Source organism: Ursus americanus, chromosome 21 (assembly GCF_024610735.1).
Source record: "Ursus americanus isolate L20-20 chromosome 21, mUrsAme1.1.p, whole genome shotgun sequence".
Taxonomy (NCBI): domain Eukaryota; kingdom Metazoa; phylum Chordata; class Mammalia; order Carnivora; family Ursidae; genus Ursus; species Ursus americanus.
This window is the reverse complement of record NC_142147.1, coordinates 5,585,206-5,609,493: the sequence shown is the minus strand read 5'-3', so window position 1 is coordinate 5,609,493 and position 24,288 is coordinate 5,585,206. Positions and strand designations below refer to the sequence as shown.

The following is a 24,288-nucleotide window of genomic DNA, read 5'->3' as shown; positions in this document are numbered from 1 at the left end:
TAGGGAACAACAGTATGTGCTAATCAGAGAGAATGATGCAGATTTTTATGTACTGACATGGAAAAATCTCTAAAACAAAGTTAATTTAAGGAAAAGTACAAAACAATACTCGCGTGAATTCATTTGTTTTACAACATTTTTTTTTCTTATAATGAGAACTTTTAAAATGTCCTCTTAGCAACTTTCAAATATGCAATACAGTATTATTAACTATAGTCACCATTCTGTGTGTTACACAATCGTGACTTATTAATATTATAATTAGAAGTTTGTACTTTTGGGGGCGCCTGGGTGGCTCTATTGTTAAGCATCTGCCTTTGGCTCAGGGCGTGATCCCTGAGTCCTGGGATTGAGCCCCACATCAGGCTCCTCCGCTGGGAGCCTGCTTCTTCCTCTCCACTCTCCCCGCTTGTGTTCCCTCTCTCACTGGCTGTCTCTCTCTGTCAAATACATAAATAAAATCTTAAAAAAAAAAAAAAGTTTGTACTTTTGAACCCCCTTCCCCCATCTTATCCCCCCCCCCCCCCCCGCCCAGCTCTCTTCTCTGGCAACCACCAGTCTGTTCTCTATTCCTTGTGAGCTCCGTTTTGTTTTTTAAGATTCCACATATAAATGAGGTCATATGGTATTTAATCTTTCTCTGTCTGACATAACACTTAGCGTAATGCTCTCAGGATCCATCCATGTTGTCGAAAATGGCAGTGAAATGGCTGAATAAAACTCCACATTACCTTGATCCATTCATCCATCAGCAGACATTTAAGTTGTTTTCATATCTTGGCTATTGTAAATAATGCTGCAGTGGACATGGGGTGCATATATCTTTTCGAGTTAGTATTTTCATTTTCTTTGGATAAATACCCAGAAGTAAAATTGCTGTATCATGTGGTTGTTCTATTTTCCATTTGCTTTTAAGACCCCACAAAATTATTTCTACATGTAACACATACATGGATAGATCACTAAATAACGAGGGAGGAATCAAGGAAGACTTTTACTTACATAATTAAACATTTAAAACAAGAAAGAGAGCCATCTGTGAAGTTCAGATTGCACTTATTTTAAAAGTGAAATCAAAGCTATAAAAGATAATTTTAAATTTCAGTGGGTTGAAATTTCTTTTGTAACTTTGTGACATGTAGGAGGAAAATAATCTGTCAAGTCAGATTTATCTAAGCTTGAATTGCTCAAAACTCACATTTTTCAAATATATTATCTGTGTATCTTGATAACACAGTAGAAATAGGGAGGTAGGACACTAGACCTGTATAGAACTTTGTCTAGCTGAAAATACATTTAAATAAACAAAATTTATTATGGAAATTAAAGGATTTTTTAAAGTTTTTAAATTTTGGTGAGGGGAAGAGATGAGTGTTACAAATAAATCTGTATTAAGAAATGCTCAGTATTTTGTACGAGTGCATAGAACCTCGAGGCAATTAATAATTCTTTGACAACTTTCCAAATGAGTTAGATATGTGTTGTTTCTTTTACTCTCTTTGGGGGGCCAGTATTAAATGCAGATAAATCTTTAAAAATTAATTGTCTTGTTCATATAGGATTTCATTTCTAAATTGAATGATTGCCTAAGAGGTTTAAAAAAATAGCCTTGAGATTAAGTCCTAAACTGTCAATTTGAAGCAATTTCTTTTTTTTTTTTTTTAAGGTTTTATTTATTTATTTGACAGAGAGAGAGGCAGCGAGAGAGGGAACACAAGCAGGGGGAGTGAGAGAGGGAGAAGCAGGCTTCCCGCTGAGTAGGGAGCCCAGTGCGGGGCTCCATGCGGGGCTGGATCCCAGAACGCTGGGGTCGGTGACCTGAGCCGAAGGCAGATGCTTAACAACTGAGCCACCCAGGCGCCCCATTAAAAAGAGATTGAAGAAGGGGCTCCTGGCTGGCTCATTCAGTGGAACATGTGGCTTTTGTTCTTGCGGTTGTAAGTTCGAGCCCATCATTGGGTGTAGAGATTACTTAAAAATAAAATCTTTTAAAAAATAAAAAATAAAATTAAAATGGGATTAAAGGAAATACTGTATTTCCTAAAATTGAGAGTATCTGTACTATAGACCAAACCTTGAGCACTATTCAAATATTTGATCAGTCACCAAATTCTGACAGAAACCGTTTTTGGTGAGAACAAACTCTGCTTTGTTCCAAATGTTTAAATTTGGTTTTTCTTTTTCTTTCTTTCTTTTTAAAAATATTTTATTTATTTTTTAATTTGAGAGAGAGTTGGGGGAGGACCAAAGGGAGAGAGGCAAGCAGACTCCCTGCTGAGCGCAAAGCCCACTACAGGGGATTCAGTATCACCAACCTGAGATCATGACCTGAGCCGAAATCAAGAGTTGGACGCTTAACCAGCTCAGCCACCCAGGCACCCCTAAATTTGTTTTTTCTGATGGCTATTCCAGGTGTTTTGTGACATCAAGGGTGCCATTTTGCATTTAATAATTATGGGTATACCTTTTTCCTTTTAAGATTTTAATTATAAAAACTGTAAGGAAAAAGGAAACTGAAGTTCTAAATGACATACTAGTTCATAAAAGACTTCCTCTAAAGGTAAGAAAAAAGATATAAAACAGTAAGAAATTGAAATCGCTTATTAGTGTTTAACTGTATGTTTCTCAGTGGATCTGAGTTTTATTTTTATTTTTATTTTTTTTTTAAAAGATTTTATTTATTTATTCGACAGGATAGAGACAGCCAGCGAGAGAGGGAACACAAGCAGGGGGAGTGGGAGAGGAAGAAGCAGGCTCATAGCGGAGGAGCCTGATGTGGGGCTCGATCCCACAACGCCAGGATCACGCCCTGAGCCGAAGGCAGACGCTTAACCACTGTGCCACCCAGGCGCCCCGGATCTGAGTTTTAGATTAAGTTTAGTCAGATAAAAACCTCCTCACTTTTAATTGGGGGAAGAAAAAAAACATGAAAAAATTAAACCTAAACTTTTCAAATTATTGTCTAAGATAAATTAACAGGCAAAGGCTGGTAAATAAGCTAAGAAGTCTATAAATGACATACTCACTTTTAGTTAAGAGAGAAAAGTGAAATGATTATTGCCAATTGTCAGTACTTTTTATAAACCCAGTGGTTGAACATTAATTCAGTAGTAAGTGATCCTCAGTTCTCAATTACCTAACAGTGCACGTTTGTTTTTGGTTTCTTTTTTTTTTGTTTTGTTTTGTTTTGTTTTGTTTCGGAAAACACTGTTTCTTACCTGCTAATCACTTAAAATTGCTATACATTCATATATGGGACATGGCTTTAGGTTTTTATTTTGCCTTTGATGGAAGAATGCATACCTTTATTTACCTCTGTGCCTGTACTTTTAAGTTGTTAATCATATAGTTTATAAAATGATGAGTATATTCATTTTTAAGACTTTTTTGTAGAACCTTCTGACTTCTAATTATGACTAACTGATTTTAGGTCTGCTGCATAGCTGTCATACTAAGATTTCTTTCCTTTGTACTCTTAGGATAATCCCATTTTTCTTCACTACCATTTTTTTTTTTTAACTCATGTGTTTTTATTTCTGAAATAAAATTTCCAGAAAGTTGTTTCAGACCTGGAAAAATTTTTTTCATAGAAGGTATGTGGTCATACATTTCCTGTTTTCCATTGTGTGGAAGGCCTTTACTGTGTATTCACATATACTTGTTTATTTTTAAAGATTTATTTATTTTAGAGAGTGTGGATGTGCACATGCAAGTACGGGGAAGGGCAGAGGTGGAGGGAGAGAAACAGTCACAAGCAGACTCCGTGCTGAGCATGGAATGCATCGTGGGGCTGGATCTCACAACCCTGAGACCATGACCTGAGCCGAAACCAAGAGTCGGACACTTAACCGACTGAGCCGCCCGGGAGCCCTGTACTCACATTTAAATGTCATTCTCATTCTTCCTTTCCATCTGAGGTTTCAGATCTTCAGTTTAGAGCAATTTTTACCTATTATTTCTTTTCTCCCCATTCTCTTTTCTCTTCCTCCTGGCATACTGATTGCATACTTGTTGGATGATATATCAGGATTACCATCCACAGAGACTGACACTGGATTAGACAAATAGTTTGTGGGGTTTTTCACTATTTCGTGAAGGAAGATGAAGTTGGCACTATAGGACTAGTGATTCAGTGGTATCATCAAGGACCTAGGTTGGTCTCTTTCTTCTGTCCTGAGATTTGGCTTTCATACTCATTGTTACAAGGTAGCTATTGTACCTCCAGACATCCCTTAAGCATTCCAAGAAGAAGAGGGAAGGGCAAAGGGACAAAGGGACATGCCAGCTATGCTTTTACCCCCTTAAAAAAAAATTGTGCTGGAAACGTTACCCAATTCCACTTATTTGTCATTGGCCAGAACAAAATGCCATGGCGACTTCACCTGCAGGAGGGTCTTCGAATGTATATATTTTAGCTGGACCTGTTGCCCTCTTGATCAGAACATTCTGTTCTTAATGGAGAGGAGGAGAATGAATATTGGGTAGGCAATTAGTAATTATGTCATGGATGAGTATTAGATTTCTTGGATCTTTCCTTCATTTCTCCTCACTTACTGCACCTATTCTCTTTTTTTTTGTTGTTTTTTGATGTTCCAGGAAATTTCACTGATTTCCTTTGTCAGATCTATGATTCTGTCTTTCAGAGGTGTCCATTATTTAGCTTGTCTTTTGCACTTTGATTTTGAGCAGTTCATCTTGTTTTCTAATTTCTTCTTTTTTTATTGAATCTTATTTTTTTCATATTTTTGTGGTAAATTACACATAACATAAAATCAGTATTTTAATAATTTTAAAGATTTTATTTATTTATTTGAGAGAGAGTGTACGAGCAGGGGTTAGGGGCAGAGGGAGAGGGAGAAGCAGACTCCCTCCTGCGCAGGGAGCCAGATGCTGGACTTGATGCCAGGACCCTGTGATCATAACCTGAGCTGAAGGCAGATGTTTAACTGACTGAGCACCCTGTATTTTAATCATTTTTAATGTACACTTCAGTGGCATTAAGTACATTCATATTGTGTACTTAAGCATTACCACTGTTAATCTCCAGGACTATTTTCATCTTCCCAAACTGAAATGCCATACCCATTAAACAATAACTCTCCATTCCCCTTTCCCACTTCCCCAAGGCAACCACTATTCTTCTTTCTGTACCTGTGAATTTGACTAGTGTAGCTACTTCCTATTTGGAATCATACTACATTTATCTTTTTGTGTCTGACTTGTTTTCTTTAGCATAATGTCTTTAGACTTCATCCATGTTGTAGCTTGTGTCAGAATTTCCTTTCTGACTAATATTTCCTTGTATGTATATACCACATTTAGTTTATTCATGCATTGATGGACACTTGAGTTGCTTTCACCTTTTATCTGTTGTGAATAATGCAGCTATGAACATGGTTGTTCAAATATCTGTTCTATTTCCTGCTTTCATTTCTTTTGTATATATACCCAGAAGTGGAATTGCTGGGTCTTATGGCATTTCTATGTATATGGTATACCATATCGTTTTCCACAGCAGCTGCACCATTTTAAGTGATTAGCAGCAGTGCCCAGAGTTTCCAATTTCTCCACATCCTCATCAACACTTATTTTATGTTCTTTTGGTAAGAGCCATTCTGATCAGTATGAAGTGATAACTTGTGGTTTTGATTTGCATTTCTCTAATGATTAGTGATGTTGAACATCTTTTCATTTGCCTGTCATCTTTGGATAAATAGCTATTCAAGTTCTTTTCTCATTTTTGAATTGGGTTGTTATTGAGTTGTAAAAGTTCTTTTTATTCTGGATATTAATCCCTTATCTGATAAACATTTACAAATATTTTCTCCCATTCCATGAATTAATTGCCTTTTTTTACTCTGTTGATACTATCCTTTGATGCACAAAAGTTTTTAATTTTGTTGAAATCCAAGTTGTCCCTTTTTTCTTTTGTTGCCTGTATTTTTAGTGCCATATCCAAGAAATCATTGCCAAGTCCAGTGTTATGAAGCTTTTCCCTTCTTTTTGTTCTAAGCATTTTATAGTTTTAGCTGTAATATTTAGGTATTCAGTCCATTTTGAATTAATTTTTGCATATGGTATAAAATAAGGGTCCAGTTACATTTTTTTTTATATGTGGATATCCAGTTTTTCCAGTACAACTGTTGAAAATATTGTCTTTTTCCCCTTGAATCATCTTGGCGCTGTTTTTGAAAATCATTTGACCATATATTCAAGGATTTATTTCTGGGCTCTCTATTTTATTCTCTTGGTCTGTATATCTGTCATATGGCAGTACCACACTTTTTTGATTACTGTAGTTTGTAGTGAGTTTTGAAATCAGTAAGTGTGAGACTTCTGACATTTTTCGAGATTCTTTTGGTTATTTCAGATTGCTTGAGAGTCCATATGAATTTCAGGATTGAGCTTTCTATTTTTGCAAAAGAATCTTATTCTTAATGATATAAAGTCCAATCAGATCTCTCTGAAGGTGTATGCATTAGAATGTTTTAAGATTATCTTTTCTTTTTCTTTTTTTTTAAGATTTATTTATTTATTTGAGAGAGAGAGGGCAAGGGAGGAACAGAGGGAGACAGACAAGCAGACTCCACACTGAGCATGGAGCCCAGTGTGGGGCTGGATTCCATGACCCTGAGATCATAACCCAAGCTGAAACCAAGTGTTGGACAGGACACTCAGCTGACTGAGCCACCCGGGCACCCCTATTTTTTTCATGTTTCTTGAACTACCTTTGTTCCTCCTGTTTTAACTTGTTCCTTCTCTATTACACTTCTTATTTTCCTTAAATTGCTGGTAATCCTTAATTGCCTATTGATATTCATAAATGAAGGATTTGATTTATCAGTGTAGATAACTTGCATGACTATTCTACACTGTTTTAAAGGTCTGTTTTGACCATAGATCTCTTTAGTGTACACTTGGGAGGAGCTTATTGGCAGGCTGTTGGATGTAAATTACATGAACTGGGAGACACTGTGGAATTCCATGATGGCCAAAATAAGGAAAGCTTCATCCTGGGAGAGAATGTGAAATTCCTTACATTATTTCATTTTTATGAGGAGCTGCCATTTGTTTGTTTGTGTCTTCTGTGTTTTAGAGGTTCATAGTTCCTTTGAACATTGCTTGGTTCCTGAGAGCTTTACTTCCTGATGTCATTTGCTCTGCAGTAGTCCTGTAGGTATTCTGATGATCACTCTGTGGCCTGCTCTCCCTTATTGTACTTTTGTTCTGTCCTGGGAGGGGACAGAACAGCTCTCCCTTCTATAGGAGCCATCTTTTGTTTCTATTTTGGATTGTAGTGTCTTCTATTCTGGTTTCTTTTTTTTTTTTTTTTTAAAGATTTATTTATTTATTTTAGAGAGAGAGCATGAGCATGGGGAGGGGCAGAGGGAGAGAGAGAATCTCAAGCAGACTTCCCACTGAGTATGGAGCCTGACACTGGGCTTAGTCCCACAACCCGGAGACCATGATGTTAGTCAAAATCAAGAGTTGGAGCCTTCACTGACTGAGCCACCTGGGTGCCCCCTATTCTGGTTTCTTAATTAGAATCTGTTGAGCTTGCTGGTTTGCTAAAATTCTGTAATTTTGGGTGATTGATAGCATCCTTTCCTTGTTTCCATCAGTACAGATCTATTTTCCTTTTTCTCTTTACCTTTTTTACCCATGTTTATTCTCTTTTCAGTGGGATTTTCCAGGAAGGGGGAGGTAGATGCATGTGCTCAGTCTGATTTTATTTATTTAGCACTACTTAATATGTGTAGATAATATTCTAGAATCTGTGAATGAGACAGACAAAGGCATCCCAGCTTTCATGGAGTTTATATTCTAATGGGGGATTGAGCATATAAGTAAATAACAGATTATAGTATTAGATTATAAAAAGTAATTTGGGCTGTAAGACTCAAGGTGGGGTAACCTATAAATCAACATCTGAAGTAAATAAGTGGTCTCATTAAAAGTTTTGGAATGAGAGCTCTAGGCAGAAGCATTAGCAAATGCAGACACTTAAGGGGAGGAAAGAACTTTTATTAAAAGGAAGGCATGTCTGGAGTATACTGAACAAAGTGTTTCAGTATGAGAGAATATTGGAGAGAGAGGCAAATGTCAGGTCTTACAGACAGTTGTAGCCTTTGGTAAGGAAATTTGACTTTATTTTTAAATACAATGAAAAGCTAATGAAAGATTTTAGAAGGGGAGCTATACAGTTTGAATTTTTTAAAGATAATTTTGGCAGTATGTAGGAAACGTATTTGGTTTGGATGTTGCCCACAGAGGTAGAGAGCTGAAGAAATTGTGGATATATTTTGCAAGGAGTACCTGTGGACATTTGTGATGATATAAGAAGCAGTAGGCTGAGTTACAGATAACTACAAATTATTTGGCTTTTGCAACTGGATGGTGCTATTTACTAATATAATGAAGCTTTGGAGGAGGGAAAAGCAAGAGTGATTTTTTGATACATTTTGAAACGCTTGTAAGATATTATTAGAGTGAAGCTGTCGGGTAGGCAGTCTGGAACTTTGGGAAGAGTACAGAGTTGAAAGTATAAATTTTGGAACCACCATAAATAATAGAGTGTGAGGTTTGGATCTATGGATTATCTCGACAGAATGTAAGTAAGAGAATAGGGCTCAGGTCAGAGTCCTACAGCTTTAATATTAAAGATGAGAAAGGACCTTGGGGAGAAGACAGCAAAAGGAGGCAAAGAGAAATGGCTGGTGAGATGGGAAACCTGGAAACCTGAAAATCAAGTGAAGAATAATTTAAGGAAAAGAGTAGTCATCTTGGTTGAATTTTTTGAGAGAGGGTATTAAGATGATTAAAGAGAGGTGCTGTTAGATTTGGTAACAGATTTTTGTCCTTCTTGATGATCGGTTTCATTGAGTGGGCATCTGTATTGGAGTGGATTGATTAGTGAGTGGGAGGTGAGAAACTGAAGGCAGAAAGTACAGATAGCTCTTTTTTGAGAAGTTTGCAGAGATGGGTGGGTAGCTGGAGGAACAAACCTAAATTCATTGTTGAACTTTAAAAGGCATACTATGAAAAGCTTTACCTATCACTATTTCAACTTTTTTTTTTTTTTAAGAAGTTCTAAGCTACACAAGAGCAGAAAGAAAATGGCCACCCTGGCCCCATTCATACCCATGTTTACTCCTTCCCTTGCATATTATTTTTAAGCAAACCTCATATAATTTGTTATAAATGTTTCATTATATGTTTCTAAAAGATAGACCTTTAAAAATATAAGCGCAATTAAAATTAACAATAATTCCTTAATATTAAATACCCAGCTGGTGGTGTTGACATTTTCAGGTTTCTCATAAAAACTTTAAAATTTTAAAGTTTTAAAAAACAGATATTTAAGGTCCACACAGTACATATGGGCAATGTCTTTTTTAGCTTTTATCTATTGTTTTCTTTCGTTCTTTTTTTTTTTCCCTTGTAAGTTGTATGTTAAAGAAGCTATCACATTTACATCTGGATATGGTATTTGGGTATTGGGTCTTCATGTGGGATAACACATTCCTCCAGTGACTTTATTTTTCCTGTGAATCATAATTTGGATTCAAAGGCTTGATGGGATCTGATTTTCTTGATAAGACTAGGTGACCTATAAAGTCTGCTTATCTCTGTTTTTGTAATGTTAGCAGCTATTTCTATTTAGCACTTACATCCTTTAGTTCATTTCTGTTTGAAAATGGTGATACTTTGGGGTGCCTGGGTGGCTCAGTTGGTTAAGCGTCTGTCTTTGCCTCAGGTCATGATCCTGGGGTCCTGGGATTGAGCCCCAGGTCTGGCTCCCTGCTCAGTGGGGAGCCTACTTCCTCCTCTCCCTCTGCCCCCTCCCCAACTCGTGCTCTCTCGTTCTCTCTCTCAAATAAATAAAATCTTTAAAAAAATGGTGACACTTTGATTTTATCATTCTTTATTTTTTAGCCACAGTAATTCTTAAATTAGAACTTCTCTTTATCTGTCCTTTGGTTACCCAGTGAGTGGTATAGTTTGAATAGAAAAGGCAGGGTAAATGCTTTATTCTTTCTATTCTATTTAAGTTTTCAAAATAGGGAGTTGGTTCTTTAGCATTTCCTACGGTGGCTAAGTAGTTTTTGCTTGTGTTTTTTTAATTTAATGTCGTGTACTTATAGTTTTAAGTATATTTGATGTTCCAATTTATTATTACAGTTACTGTTTGTACTGATGCTCAGATTGTCCTAAAGTGGTCAGTGGGAGCCTTTTCAAGTTAGCCCTTGAGTCCTTTAACAAGGCCATCGTTGTCTTTGATAACTTCCTTGCAATCTGGAATAATTAAGTGTTGTTGCATCATCTGGTGTATGTCTGAGAATAGAATTAACTAATTCTCTAAGGGTACAGTATTTGGAAATAACCATTACCGTTTTACTTAAAAAGTTGTTTTTTTTTAATCTTACACTGGTCTATTAAGCGTACTTATATTATAGTCTTTTAAATCATTCCCTTCTTGGGATATGAATTTTGTCTGTTTTGGCCCTTTACCGTTGTGGTTTTAGGTATTTGGGAAATTCTCTTTGTTGCTTTTGAGTTCAGGTATGTATTAAAGCAAGTTTTTTGTTTGTAATTTGTTGTTTGTCTTATCCAACATTTTGAATTGTTTGTGGAGTGAGAAGGATGGCTTCTTGGCATTAATTAAATCACCATATTGAGTAAAGTTCCCCTTTTGCTATTCCATTTAGGGATCTGCATGCTCTGAGAGTGTCAGAAATGATCTCATCTGTGGCTAAAGTGAAAACTACTTATTACTTCCCTAGCGTTTTTATATTTTCTGTGGATGTTTTCTGTTTGCTTTTTATTGGTAACCTTAATGTATTATGGCTAAGGTCAGTTTTGCTTCTGTATTTGACATATTTCAGTCTATAATTTGAGTAGAGGGCAAAAAGGAATGGAATTTTTTTTTCCTTTTCTAATACTTTACCATTTTTAGCTTTGAAGCAGAGAGAAGGAAAAAGGCAGAAAGATCACTGTGAAATTGTGTGAACATGTAGGAGCTGAAATTAAAGGTGCCAAATAAAGAAACTGGTCTTCTGTTACAATTCCTCCTACCTCATGAGTTAATGTGGATCTGAATTCTGTTGAATTTCTTTTTTTTCTGTGTGGGTGTGAGGAACATAGATGTTATGGTTGTAGTTTTATAAAATATGCCAGGCAGCAAACTCTAGTGCTATTTAGAAAGAAAAAGAAGACAATGAGAACTTGGGCAAACAGTTCTTGCTAAGCCCTAAAATATATCACTTTTATTCATCCATACAGAAAACAAGCATGAGGCCAAGAGGAGGCGAACAGAGAGAGTTAGGCGAGAGAAGATAAATTCTACAGTAAATAAGGATTTAGAAAACAGAAAGAGGTCTCGAAGTAACAGCCATTCAGATCATATCAGACGAGGAAGAGGAAGACCTAAAACTGCATCTGCCAAAAAACATGAGGAAGAAAGAGGTATGAATAAATCCAAGCAGTTTTGTTTTTCAAGTATTAAATTTTTCTAGATCTTAATTAGACAGTAGTAAAGAAAGTGTTTGGTAGGCATTGAGCTCCTGGACTTAAAATCACAACTCATATTTTAGTTTGAAAACATTTCCTCCAGGGTAGATACTTGTTTAAAAAAAAAAAAAATCACAGAATTTCTTATTGAAAAGTTTAAATGCTCAAATTAGGTAAAATTCACCTTGTTATAAACTGATGATAGTAGAGTTCAGAGATAATAATTTGTATATGACAACCTAGAGAAGCCTGTTAAAAATGATTATTTGTTTGTTTTTAAAGGTAAATCTGAGTTCTGTTAGACTTATTTCAAACTGTTACAGTACTAGTTTTAAAATTTACTATTGAAAGTATTTTTCAGTATGAATTTTTAAATTGCTCAGTGTGTCCTGCGGACTTTGAGGCAGCTTTTGGATAGTTAGGTAAATTCTTCTTGGTCCAAAATATATTCATATTTCTCCTTACAGATTTTCTCCTTTCTTCTGATAACTAGTATGTCTGCCAGTAACTTGATTTTAACAGTTAACTAAAACTTCAGCTTCTCTTTTTATACATCTTCTAAAAAACCTTTTATCTGGAAAATTTCAAAGATGACACAAGAGTAGAGAGACTAGACTAGGATGATGAACCCCTGTATGGCCATGAATGAATATCTTTTGCAATTGAGACTTTCAAGCCTGTAATTAATGGAAAAGGGGGATGATTGTTCTTTATAATTACTTAAAAACCTCTAATTTCATCTTCAATGAAACGCATTTATAATTTCTTATCTTGTAGGTGAGTTATACTTTGCTTTTTCAGGCATTCAGTTTTAGATATTCAAGCATAAGTGTAAATTTCTCTTATTTTAGACATTGAGAATTTTTTTTAACCTGTTTACCATTTCTCTCTACTTTGTATGCTTTTATTTCAATAAAATTATGACTGTTAGGGAAAATAACTTTACTGGTATAGCTGTCCTTAGCTTTTTCAGAGTTAATGGTTTCTTAGTGTTTTATGGCTAAAGGAATAAGGCTTATATCATATTTGTATTTTTTGAAGAATACTTAGATACTCCTTAATTCCTTGGGTAATTTTACTCCATTTTCTTTTTTCTTCTCTTATGCTGCTCTTCCAGAGAGTTTGAATTATTTTCTAAATTTGAATGTTTTTTAACATGGGATGATGAGAAAATCTATGCTTAAAACTGTTTCAGAACGGAAACTAGGCAAACAAAAATCAACAGAAAAATTAAAACAAAACAAAACCAAGCAGAGAAATACTGCTTGGCCCAGAAAACAGAACATTCTTTTCAGTTGAAGTAAAGGGAATGTAACCCAAAGAATGGAGAAGGAATGCTTCTGTTGGTGAGTGAGAGGAGATGAGAAAAGAGATAATGACAGTCTTTTAGTTGGGGAAATGAAATCTAGATAGTTGTGCTAGGAATCTGTATGTGCAGGTCTGAAGTTTTATTCATGTTAACTTGAGAAAATAGTTAGCTATCAATTTTTTTTCAGATATTTTGAGCTTATTAATAGAAAAGTTTTAAGCTATTTCTAGAGTAAGATATGCTTTTGATTTATTTTTAATACAAACAGGAAGATGCTCAAAGCAATTTTTGTAGAGTAAACTGGAATCTTTTCATGTAGGCCATGGGGGAGGGTGGGGAAGAGGTCAGCAAACTTTTTTTTGTAAAGAGCCAGATAATAAATATTTTAGGCTTTGTGGGCCATATAGCCTTCTGTTGCTGCTACTCTGCCCTGTCACTGTAGCTGGAGAGCAGCCATAGACAATATGTAAATGAATGGGCATGGCTGTGTTCCAGGAAGACTTTATAAAAACAGGTGGCAGGCCAGATTTGACCCTGGGCTGTATTTTACCAACCCTTGAGGCAGACCATGTTCTCTAAATATAATCCGGATAAGAAATATGAACTTTTGAAATCTCTATGTATTTTAGAATAGACTTCTTTCATGTGCTTCTTAGTATTAAGTAGCTGTTTACTTTAATTCAGTTTTTATTGATTCCTTGCTCATAGGGTACTTGAAAACTTTGAAGCAAGCTTTACCTTTAATAAGGACAGTTGGTGTATAAAAAACACTTTTAATCGACTTTGTTTTCTATATTTTGAAAAAGAATAGGAAGAAGAAACAATGGAAAAGGAAAGCTTGTTTAATACCTAGATAGCAAAATATCTTTATAGGGTCATAAAAACAAACCATTAAACTTAAAATCTTGGTTGGTTTAAGATAAGTTTTCATTTTATATGAGGGGAGTATGATTATTTTGAATATTAGTAAGGTAGGAGTGACATTTAGATTAAAATGGACAGTTCTGAATATCTTATTAATGAACATACAAGATTTATGTACAGTTCAAATTAAAGCTGGTATATTGAGTAACTACACGAAGCTCTCCATCATCCTCAAATCCTGGTAATATTATAGTAAAGGGATTTTTTTTTTTTAAGGACCAAATTCCACAAGAACAAGGAATGGGAAAAGCAGCAGAATTCTAGAAAGTGATAATTGCTTTAGTAGACCCATGGGACCTAAATTGTTAGCCCCTTTGGGAAAACTAATAAACTGATTTTTATTACACAACTGCCTTAAGGTCAGGAATTTGTGCATATCAGTTATGTCTGGAAGCGTAAAGATGAAGGTGAGGCTAAAAATGAGATTGTTTGGAAGTCTGTTTTTTAATGGCCTGCTAGGGCTGTTTACCTCATTTCCCCCTCCTTCCAAATTTACCCTTTCAAAAAGATAAGACAAAACAGAGTCCCTGATTTAGAGAACACCAGGTGTCATTCAGGGCAGGGATACTCTATTGAAATCAGGAAGATTATGTGAAAATTGGAGATGGTAAATACTGAGTTCTGTGGTCAAGCTTGGGTCTTTGAGGTAGGAGATGAGCAGTATCTTCTCTAGGAAATCTGAAAAACCCAAGAGAAAGGGCCTAAAATAAGGATGCTTTCATTAGGGATTTCACAAATGGCCCAGTCAGATCATCCTAAATTGGTGGTCACAGTCAAGCTCCACAGATATGTGTGAGTTAATCAGCTTTTTGGGATCCCATTCTTAAATATGAGCATATTATCAAGAATTACTCAGATGTACAGAAGAAAGCATCTGTATGAAAGGCTAAGACCAAACAATAGGAAAAAAAATAATAACTTAGATAAAACAGGTTTTTGCAGGAAAGAAAAAATTAAAACTATTGTTAATGTTTTTAGCATGATATTGTAGTCATGAAATAAGAATAAGATGATATTTAAATGGAAAAGCAGGTGTCAAAAAAGTACCTAGAAAATGAACTTCAGAATACAAATCTAAAAAAATATTTGTGTGTGTAAAGATTGCAGAAATGAAAAACTTTTAACAGGTTTATTGACAGAATTAAAGAATTGTACCAAAATGTAGAGAAATAGAAAAAGAGATGAAAGGGGCGCCTGGATGGCTCAGTCGGTTAAGCGTCCAACTCTTGATTTCAGTTCAGGTGACTATCTCAGGGTTGTGAGATCGAGCCCCATGTCAGGCTCTGCTGAGCGTGGGAAGCCTGCTTAGGATTCTCTCTCTCCCTCTCTCTCTCTAAAAAGAAGGAGACAGAGAGAAAGGAAGGAAGGAAGAAAGAAGGAAGAGATGAAAAAAATAGAATGGGATGGATAAGAAATTTAGAGGACCAGTTTGAGGTCAACATCTATAAATAACTGATGTTCCAAAAAAGAACATAGAAGATGGAGGAGAAGGAAGTCATCGATGAAATAATTCAAGAGATTTTTCCAAACCTGAAGGACATAGAGTTTCCACATTGAAATTGCCCACCAAATTCCCAGACCAGTAGATGGTTAAAAGTAGATTATGCCGAAGCATATCATCATAAATCCTATGTCTTTGGTTAAAGAGAAACTCCTTCAAGTGCCCAGGGAAAAAAGTGAGAAAAGAAAGTAATGTTTGGAATTAATACAGTGGGATACTACCCAGCAAGGAACAAACTACTCATATATGAACAGACAGCATCATTGAATTTTAAAAACATGTTGAATGAAAGAAGCTAGACACAAAACAGTTCATGCCAGGTGATGGATGCCATTTATATGAAGTCCAAGAACAGGCAAATGAATCTGTGGTGATAGAATCAGAACAGTAGTTGCTGGTGAGGTGGGGAGGCATTGACTGGAAAGGAGCATGAGGAATTTCCTGTATCTTGATTGTGGTGTGGGTTACATAGATGTATATTTTGTCAGAACTCATCCAATTGTACGTCAAGATCTGTGTATTTCACTGTATGTAAATTTAGCAACAACGTTTTAAATAACTATAAAAAACAGTATTGGCTCTTTTTAAAACAGTGGCACCATTAATTGAAAGACGATGTTTTGCCTTCATACTACTCAGGAAGTCTACGAGTCTTTAGTCAACTATACTATGAATTAGCATGAAGGTAGACTAACGACACTTTCTAACATTCAGGGTCTCAAAAAATTTGCTACCTGTACTCCCTTTCTCAGGAAGCTACTACAAGATACCTGGCATCAAAAGGAAGAAGTAAAACAAAAAAGTGTCCTGGGATTCAGGACACAGGGTCCAACTCAAGAGAAAGATGTTTATATCCAGCATGATGTTGGAGAGAGATCTTGATGATAATTAATTGTGTAGCAGGTCTAGAAATCAACCATTTCAGAATGGAGCAGAAGACTTGGAGAGACTTACTCAAGAAGATAAAATTGATATAATACCTAGTATGTGTAAATGTTCTGAAAGATCTATACAACTCATTAGTAATGAAAACTAAGCAGATGGAAAAAGAATCTCTTCAGGAAAAAATGTGCAGGAAAACTGAAATCATTTATATAGTCACAAGAATAATGTAAACACTGAATATTGATCTCACCAAAATTGTGATGTAACTGTAATGGGAAGATGGGATGGGGAGAGTATGGGGCTTAAGATATGGAAAACAATAAAATACTAACTTTTCATGGTGGAAGGTCAATTAATAGTGCCTAAAACCAAGAAGTAGCATCACATAAAAACGTTGCTTAGAGAGGTAAAAATTAAAAAAAACAACTGAAAAAAAGTAGTTTCACTTGGAGTGTGGGAAGTGTGCATGGGAGAAGGAGGACTTCTGTATTTTGTAGCAAGTTGAATAAAAACGATTTGACTCTATATATTTAACTTTGATTAAAAAGTCAAAACAAAACAAAAAAACAGACAAAAGTACAATCATAGAAGAGCCTGAAAAAAGAAGTTGGCAGAATGTACACAAAGATACTTATTGTGATTTTAGCTGGCTCTGAGATAATATAGGTGGTTTTTATTTTCTGTTTTTCTGTACTTTTCAGTTTTCTATGAACTTGGATTGCATTTGTAATCAGGAGGTAGAAAAACAAATGTTGGTCATTCTTATTTTCTATAGCAGGGTCAAGGTAAAGAAGTTACTATATTCATAAAGTGACTGTTAGTGTTCAGAAAGGACCATCTTTAGGGTGAGAAAATTCGTTTTGATTGGGAGTGAGCTCATCCTAATTGAAGAGAAATATTTGAGATTTTTACAGAAATGATGTAGATATTATAGACAGTGTGTATAGAAATATATATATATACAGTTTCCATTTAGTTCATGGCATTTCAGTAACTCCTTTGTATAATATTTAAAAAATTTGTTTAGTAGCATGATACTATATAACATTTAACATATGTTGTTAGTATTATGTATATTTATGTTGTCATCTAAAGAAATACTTGAAAGCCTCAAGTATTTTTTAATTACTACATTTACATTAAGCTTTCTCTTTTTCTTTTAACAGAGAAACAGGAAAAGGAAATTGACATCTATGCTAACCTCTCTGATGAAAAAGCTTTCGTGTTTTCAGTCGCCTTGGCAGAAATAAATAGAAAAATTATCAATCAAAGACTTATTCTCTGATATTTGTCTGCAAAATATGTTGAAACTGTCTTCAGGATTACATCAGCAAATTCTCAAACAGTTGTGGACTCTCAGGAGCATTCTGACTGTATCAATAAGGGCCATTGATTGTTTTTTTTCCCTGTCATTTAGCCTGTGCCACACTTTGGGAGCAAAGCTGTAGGCTTGGACTGTTCTGGGATTTCCTTGTTTACCAAGGAGTATTGTCAGTGTTTTGTGTTTGGGATATAAGTAAGTATATTTACCAAAAACAAAAAAATAAAAAACAATGGATGGCTGTTAAAGGATAAAGGGGTAGAGGTGGGAGTGGAAAAATGAAAACTAGGGAAATAAAATGCTTGATAGTTTTCAGGTTTGCCACCAGAGATGCAATATTTTAAGTACTTTGAGAAAGAGTGACTTTTAAAAATATTATATTTCAGATTTTCAGCACTAACAGATTGCATATATACAGTTCATTTACTTTTAATAAATTGGCAGTTGATATTTTATTGAATGGGGAATTAAGAATATAAACTGTACATTTTGTCTTAAATTGATTTTTTCTTGGCCTTTATTTTTATGACTTAAGGTATGAGTTATATTTTGGGAGATACTTTCTAGACATTTGGGGAGTTTGGGTGCTATATGAAGAAAAACGTTTAAGGATATATCATACTTCAGATATAAACATCTTGTTTTCTTGAATGTAATTTATTTATTGGTTAAAAATACCTTTTCTGCTCTCAAGATGGTGCCTGTTAACCTAAACGTAAAATATATTTATTACATACAAAATATTTCTTAGATAGCCACTTTTAAGCAGTAATGTTTTATCTGAATGGATGTTCATTTATACATCCTGATAATTATTTAAATTGTTACTTAATCTCACTCTGGAAAAAAAAATAAACCTTAATATTGAAACTAATAGATTAATAGTGTGGTATAAGTTTTTGTTCTATGAAGTTTGTGAAATATATTTAAATTTTTAATTTTTCCAGTAATAAATGATAACTGTTTATGGTTGATTTATACTAAATGCTTTGCATTTTTGCATCTCAATTTAATATTCAAACTTGACAGTAACTTCCCTTATTTCAGGTACCCCCCACCCCCACCCCAGTGGCTGAATCTGTTTGGAAGTCTAGAAGCCTTATTAGAGAAGGTACTCATCAGTTAGATTTAGCCTTAAGAGATTTCCCTTTGAGTTTCAATAGTTGCATTGTCGGCTTCATCCTGCCTCTCTCATCACCTCTCAAAAGAAGATTCACATTTTTTCCTACTTTATTTAAATGGTAGCCAGCAGAGGGAGCTTAAGAGGTACTCTAGGGAGGAAGTAGAATTTTTCTAAGAATTCCTTTCCCCGCAATCCTTGTATTTACTGTAGGTACTACTACAATGATCTTGTATGCATTTTAAAGCCCTAGTAATAAAGTTTATTCCCAAGCATGCTGATGTGATTTTTATCTTTGAAATATAAAGCTATTTTCATTTTGACAAGAAAATGTAAAAGTAGTTAATATCTAAAAATGCTTTTGAGTATGTCCTCAGAAAAAGGAAGAACAGCTTAGGAAGTAGGCATCTCTATTAAGAATTATTGATGTCAGAGTCTATCCATTTAAAGCTGAAGACCCTTAGAGGAAGTACATGTTAGAATAGTCATGAGTACAATAAGGAAGGAGACTGCTGTCTAGGCTGGAACTTACTGTGTAAAGAAGTAATTTATTTCAGATGCTCATGATGTTAAATCATTGGCTTATTTAAAAAGTTCTTTGGCAGAGGGGCAAATTAGGCTTCCCCTATTTGTGATGTAGCCTATTCAGGAAATCTCTCTAAAAATTCTGTTTTCCGATTTTTTTATAAGCTATCTCATTATAAAGCTGAATTTGTCTAAGAATGTTGTAATGGTCTTGGAACATATTATTTGTCATTCATTGGTGTTGAAGAAACCTCTCTTACCAGCAGATGTCCTAAGAGCATAATTTTAATAATTTAGTTACATAATCCAAAGTTTGTTCTGCTTTAATACTTATAAGTGATATGATTATTCAGAATGCCCTAAAATGATTCCATAATTAGATTAGGTCTGTTGAAGATCTGTTCATTCTTAAATGTGAACAAGATTAAATAAGAGGTATTAGGGAGTTGTTAGGCTAAACTGTACAAATTTGTATGTTTACCTCCCCACCCAATCCCACTGTATTCCAAAATGTTTTGGGGGAGGCACTTAAGTTTTTGAGACTTGATTTTGTTTTATTAAACCTGACCATTTCTTAAGTTTTTATGGGCAGAGAAGCCTTAGGTTATGTTCAATGTAAGATATTTAAAAGTAAGAAAATATTGCAAATTATTTTTTTCTGTAGCAATCAGTGGAAATAAACATCTTGAGACAATTTATATTATGATAACATAAAATTTAAAATTTACAAATGACTTAAAAATTTAGCCAGAGTAAATTGACACTTCTTGAAATTTCAAAAGTAGTTTAAAAAATAATGCTCAGTATGTTGTGACATTTGTAGTGTTTCCTAAAAGTAGCATGTGTTTTCTCTGAGATAAGAATTCAAACTGAAAAGTGTTTGACTTTCTAAACCCTGGTAATTGCATTTGATTTTCTAATTCTGACTATACAAATGTCTTAGTAATACATGCAATTTTTACTTTCAACTGAAATTTAAGCTCTTTGCATGCTTCATATGAAAGTATCGATGGGGCACCTGGGTGGCTCAGTTGGTTGACTTCCGCTCAGGTCATGATCCTGGAGTCCCAGGATTGAGTCCCTCTTCAGGCTCCCTGCTCAGTGGGGAGTCTGCTTCTCCCTCTGACCCTCCTCACCTCATGCTTTCTCTCTCTCGCTCTCTTTCTCACAAATGAATAAATAAAATCTTTTAAAAAAAAGTATTAATCAAATCCGTTTGCTTCTACATACAAAAATATGCTCTATATAGAATTTTAAATTTTTTTGTGTTGTTTTTTTGTTTTCATCTTTGACTACTGTTATTATAAGGCTTGTTTTTACATTTGGTGATACACACACACACACATATGCACACACATGTACACACTTATTTTACTTTTTCTAGTTATTCTTTTATGCTGTTTTAATCCACTTAGTTTATTAATAGTGTTCATTGCTCAAAGATTACAACTATAATAATGAGTATCCTAACATACAAAGCAAACTCTCTGGAATGAAAAGTATGAGACATACAGAGACTCCAGGCTGGACTGGAATAATTCTTTTTACCATAGTCAAAAATTTTCCTTTTGAATTATTAAGGAATCTTTTATCCTCTTATTTTTCAGAGTGTCTCTCTCCTCCCCTTAATGTTTTATCAGTGTGCTTTTTATTTCTTTCCCTTATTATGCTGGCAAGGACCTCAGTACAGTGCTGAAAAAGAATCATGAGAAGAGGAAGATCCTTGTCCAGAGTCCAGTCGTGGGAGAAACATACTCGGTCTTACGCCATTAAATATGATGTTAACTATAGGTTTTTGTGTTGTAGAAAACCCCTTATTAAATTGAGGAAAAGCCCTTCTCATTTGCTGAGAGTTTTTATTGTGAACATTTGTCGAATTTTGTCAGATGGTTTTTTCACATAAATTGAAACGATTTTTTTTCTTTTCGAATGTTAATATGGTGGGTTACATTGACTGATTTTTGATTATTGATGCCAGCCTTGCATTTCTGATATAAACCTTAACTTGGTTGTGTTGTATTATTTTTATATACTGATGAATTCAACTTGAATTAGTATTTTATTGAGGATTTTTATGTCTATGTTCATAAGGTATCTTAAACTGTAGTGTTTTTGTATTGTCTTTATCTGGTTTTATAATTAGGTGATACTGGTTTCATATAATGAACTGGGAAGTAGTCCATCTTTTTCTGCTTTCTTGAAGAGATTGTGTAGACTTAGTGTTACTCTTTAAATGTTTGGTAGAAGTTGGCATTGAAATCATCAAGGCCTAGAGGTGTATTTTAAAAGGATTTTACTAAGAATTACATTTATTTAGTAGTTATTGGATAATTTCAGTTATCTATTTCTGTTCGGATGAGTTTTGGTCAATTTCATTGAAGTTATGGAATTCAAATGTGTAAAATTCCTTGTATTTTTTTTTTATGTTTTGGGAGTCAGTGATATTTCTTCCTCCATTTTTTTTGTTAAGACTATTTGAGAAAGAGAAAGAGCGCAGGGGAAGGGGAGAAGCAGACTCCCTGCTGAGCAGGGAGCCCAACACGGGGCTTGATCCCAAGACGCTGGGATCATGACCTGAGTGGAAGGCAGATGCCCAACTGACTGAGCCACCCCAGGCGCCCCTCTTCCTTCATTTTTGATACTAATAATTTGGGGTTTTTTTGTCAGTGTAGAGTTTATTAATTGTGCTCTTTTTTTAAAGAACCAGCTTACAGTCTGTTGCTACTCTTTTTAAGTTTCAATAAATTATGCTTTTTATTATTTCTTCCCTTTTGCTTGCTTTGGGTTTATTTTTACCTCTTTTTCTGGTTTCTTATGGTGGAAACTTAGAAGCATTTAATGCTGTAAGTGTGCTTTTAAACACTATTTGCTTTGTCACACAAATTTTGTTGTGTTATATTTTTATTCTTGTTCAGTTCAGAATATTTTCCAATATTCCTTGATGTTTCTTCAATTTCCAAACGTTTGGAGGCTTTTCTAGTTATTTTTCTGTTGTTGATTTTCAGTTTAAATTCATTATCATCAGAGAACATATTTTATACAATTTCATTTCTTTTAAAAATTGTTAGTTTGTTAGGACTTAAGATATGGTCTGTTTTGGTAAGTATTCCGTGTGCACTTGAAAAGAGTGTGGATTCTCCTAATGTTCAGTTCTGTATCCTTGCTGATTTTTTTTTTTAAAGATTTTATGTATTTGAGAGAGAATGAGAGAGCATGAGAGTGGGTAGGGTCAGAGGGAGAAGCAGGCTCCCTGCTCAGCAGGGAGCCCAATACGGGCCTTGATCCTGGGACTCCAGGATCATGACCTGAGCTGAACGCAGTCGCCTAACCAACTGAGCCACCCAGGTGCCCTCCTTGCTGATTTTCTACCACTGTCGTTACTGAAAGAAGAGTGTTAAAATCTCCAACTATAATAATGGATCTATTTCTCCTTTTAATTCTGTTAGTTTTTGAAGCTCTGTTGTTTGGTACTTAAATATCTAAGATTATTGTCTTTTGATTAGTGTTTGTATGGTAAGTCTTTTCCATCATTTTATTTTATTTTTTTTAAAAGATTTTATTTATTTATTTGATTAAGAGAGACTACGAGCAGGGGGAGACACAGAGGAAGAGGGAGAAACAGACTCTGTGCTGAGCAGGGAGCCTGACGAAGGACAGATCCCACATCCTGGGATCATGACCTGAGCTGAAGGCAGCCACTTAACTGACTGAGCCACCCAGCGTCCTATCCATCATTTTACTTTTAACCTACCTTTGTCATTATATTTGAAGTGAATTTCTTGTGAAGAGCATGTAATAATTCATGCTTTAATTTTTCTGATAATCTCGATATTTTACTTGGTTTATTTAGACTATCTGTATGTATATGTTGGATTATGTCTGCTATTTTATTATTCATTTTCCATATGATTTCTCTTTTATATTTTCCCATTTCCCTTTTTCTGGCTTCTTTTGGATTTCCTGAACATTTTTTAGTGTTTTATCTATCGTGATTTTTTACTATATCTGTATAGTTTTTTACTTTTCTTAGGGATTACCCTAAACAAACTTTTATAGTTTACTTAAAATCAGTATTTTACCAATTCAAGTGGAATGTAGGTATCTTATCATCATTTATATTCTTTTATCCTTTCTTTTTTCTGTTATAGTTGTCTTATAAGTTATAAAACTCATTGGATAGGGTTGTATATTTTGTTTACAACTATTGTACATATTTTTAAGAACTCAAGAGAACAATCCATTGCATATACCTGGATATTTGTCATATTTCTGTTGCTCTTTCTTAATTTCTGATGTTCTAAGTTTCCATTGGTATATCCTTTACACCTGGAAAACTACTTTTAGCGCTGATCTGCTGATGATGAACTCTCATAGTTTACCTTCATATGAGAATGTCTTTATTTTACTTTAATTCATGAAAGGTATTTTTGGAGGATATAAAATTCTAGGCTGACAGTTCTTTTCTTACAGCACATTAAAAATTCCCCCACATCCTTCTGGTCTCCATGACTTCTGATGAGAAATAGACAGCCATTCAAATAATTTTTCATCTCTGTGAAACATTATTTTTCTCTGGCTGTTTTCAGGAGTCTTTGTCCTTTTTCAGTTTGATTATGGTATGTCTGGGTGTGGCATTCTTTGAATTTTTCCTGTTTGGGGTTTTCTGAGCTTCTTGAATGTGTATTAGTCTTTCAACAACGACATAAAATTTTCAGTTCTGATTTTTTTGTTCTTCCACCTCTTTTCTCCTCTCTGAGACTCCAGTGGAGTTGGACTTTTTAATATCATCTCACAGATCCCAGGGCCTCTCCTCATTTTTTCTTTTTTTTTTTTTTACCCCTCTGTTCAGATTGGATGGTTTCTACTGATCTGTCTCAAGTTCACTGACTTCCCTTTTATCTCCATTCTGAATTCATCCAATGATGAACTTTATTTCATAAAAAAAAATTATTTTTATACTTTTTATTTCTAAAATTGCCATTTGTTTTTTCTTTATATTTTATATTCCTTTTCTGAAACTTTCTATCTTTCCATTTGTTTCAAAAATGTTTACATTTAGTGTATGGTTAAAATAGCTGCCTTAACTAACATCTCCCTCTGGTTCTAGAATTTGTGTTATGTCATGATTGGTTTCTGTTGATTGTTGAAGTTTTCTTAGTTCTTTGCTAAGTAATTTTGGATTTCATCTTTGA

The 24,288-nt window shown here is 34.6% G+C and overlaps 1 protein-coding gene across 4 annotated transcripts in view; it reads left to right on the top strand.

The window, feature by feature from the left end:
• Nucleotides 1-24,288, top strand: part of HDIP1 (HDAC and MIER1 interacting protein 1) — a 36,991-nt gene that overhangs the window by 9,997 nt on the left and 2,706 nt on the right. For 2 of the 4 annotated variants that reach the window (XR_015728004.1, XR_015728003.1), the window contains exons 3-4: nt 11,284-11,466; nt 17,297-18,562. Coding sequence is in view for 2 of the 4 variants with exons in the window: in XM_045772684.2 (XP_045628640.1) it covers nt 11,284-11,466; nt 17,297-17,415 (302 nt within the window). In the remaining 2 variants the exon portion in view is untranslated. Of the gene's footprint in view, nt 1-11,283; nt 11,467-17,296; nt 22,278-24,288 lie in introns of those variants that run through there. The other 2 variants (XM_045772684.2, XM_045772685.2) reach the window with 2 other exon arrangements.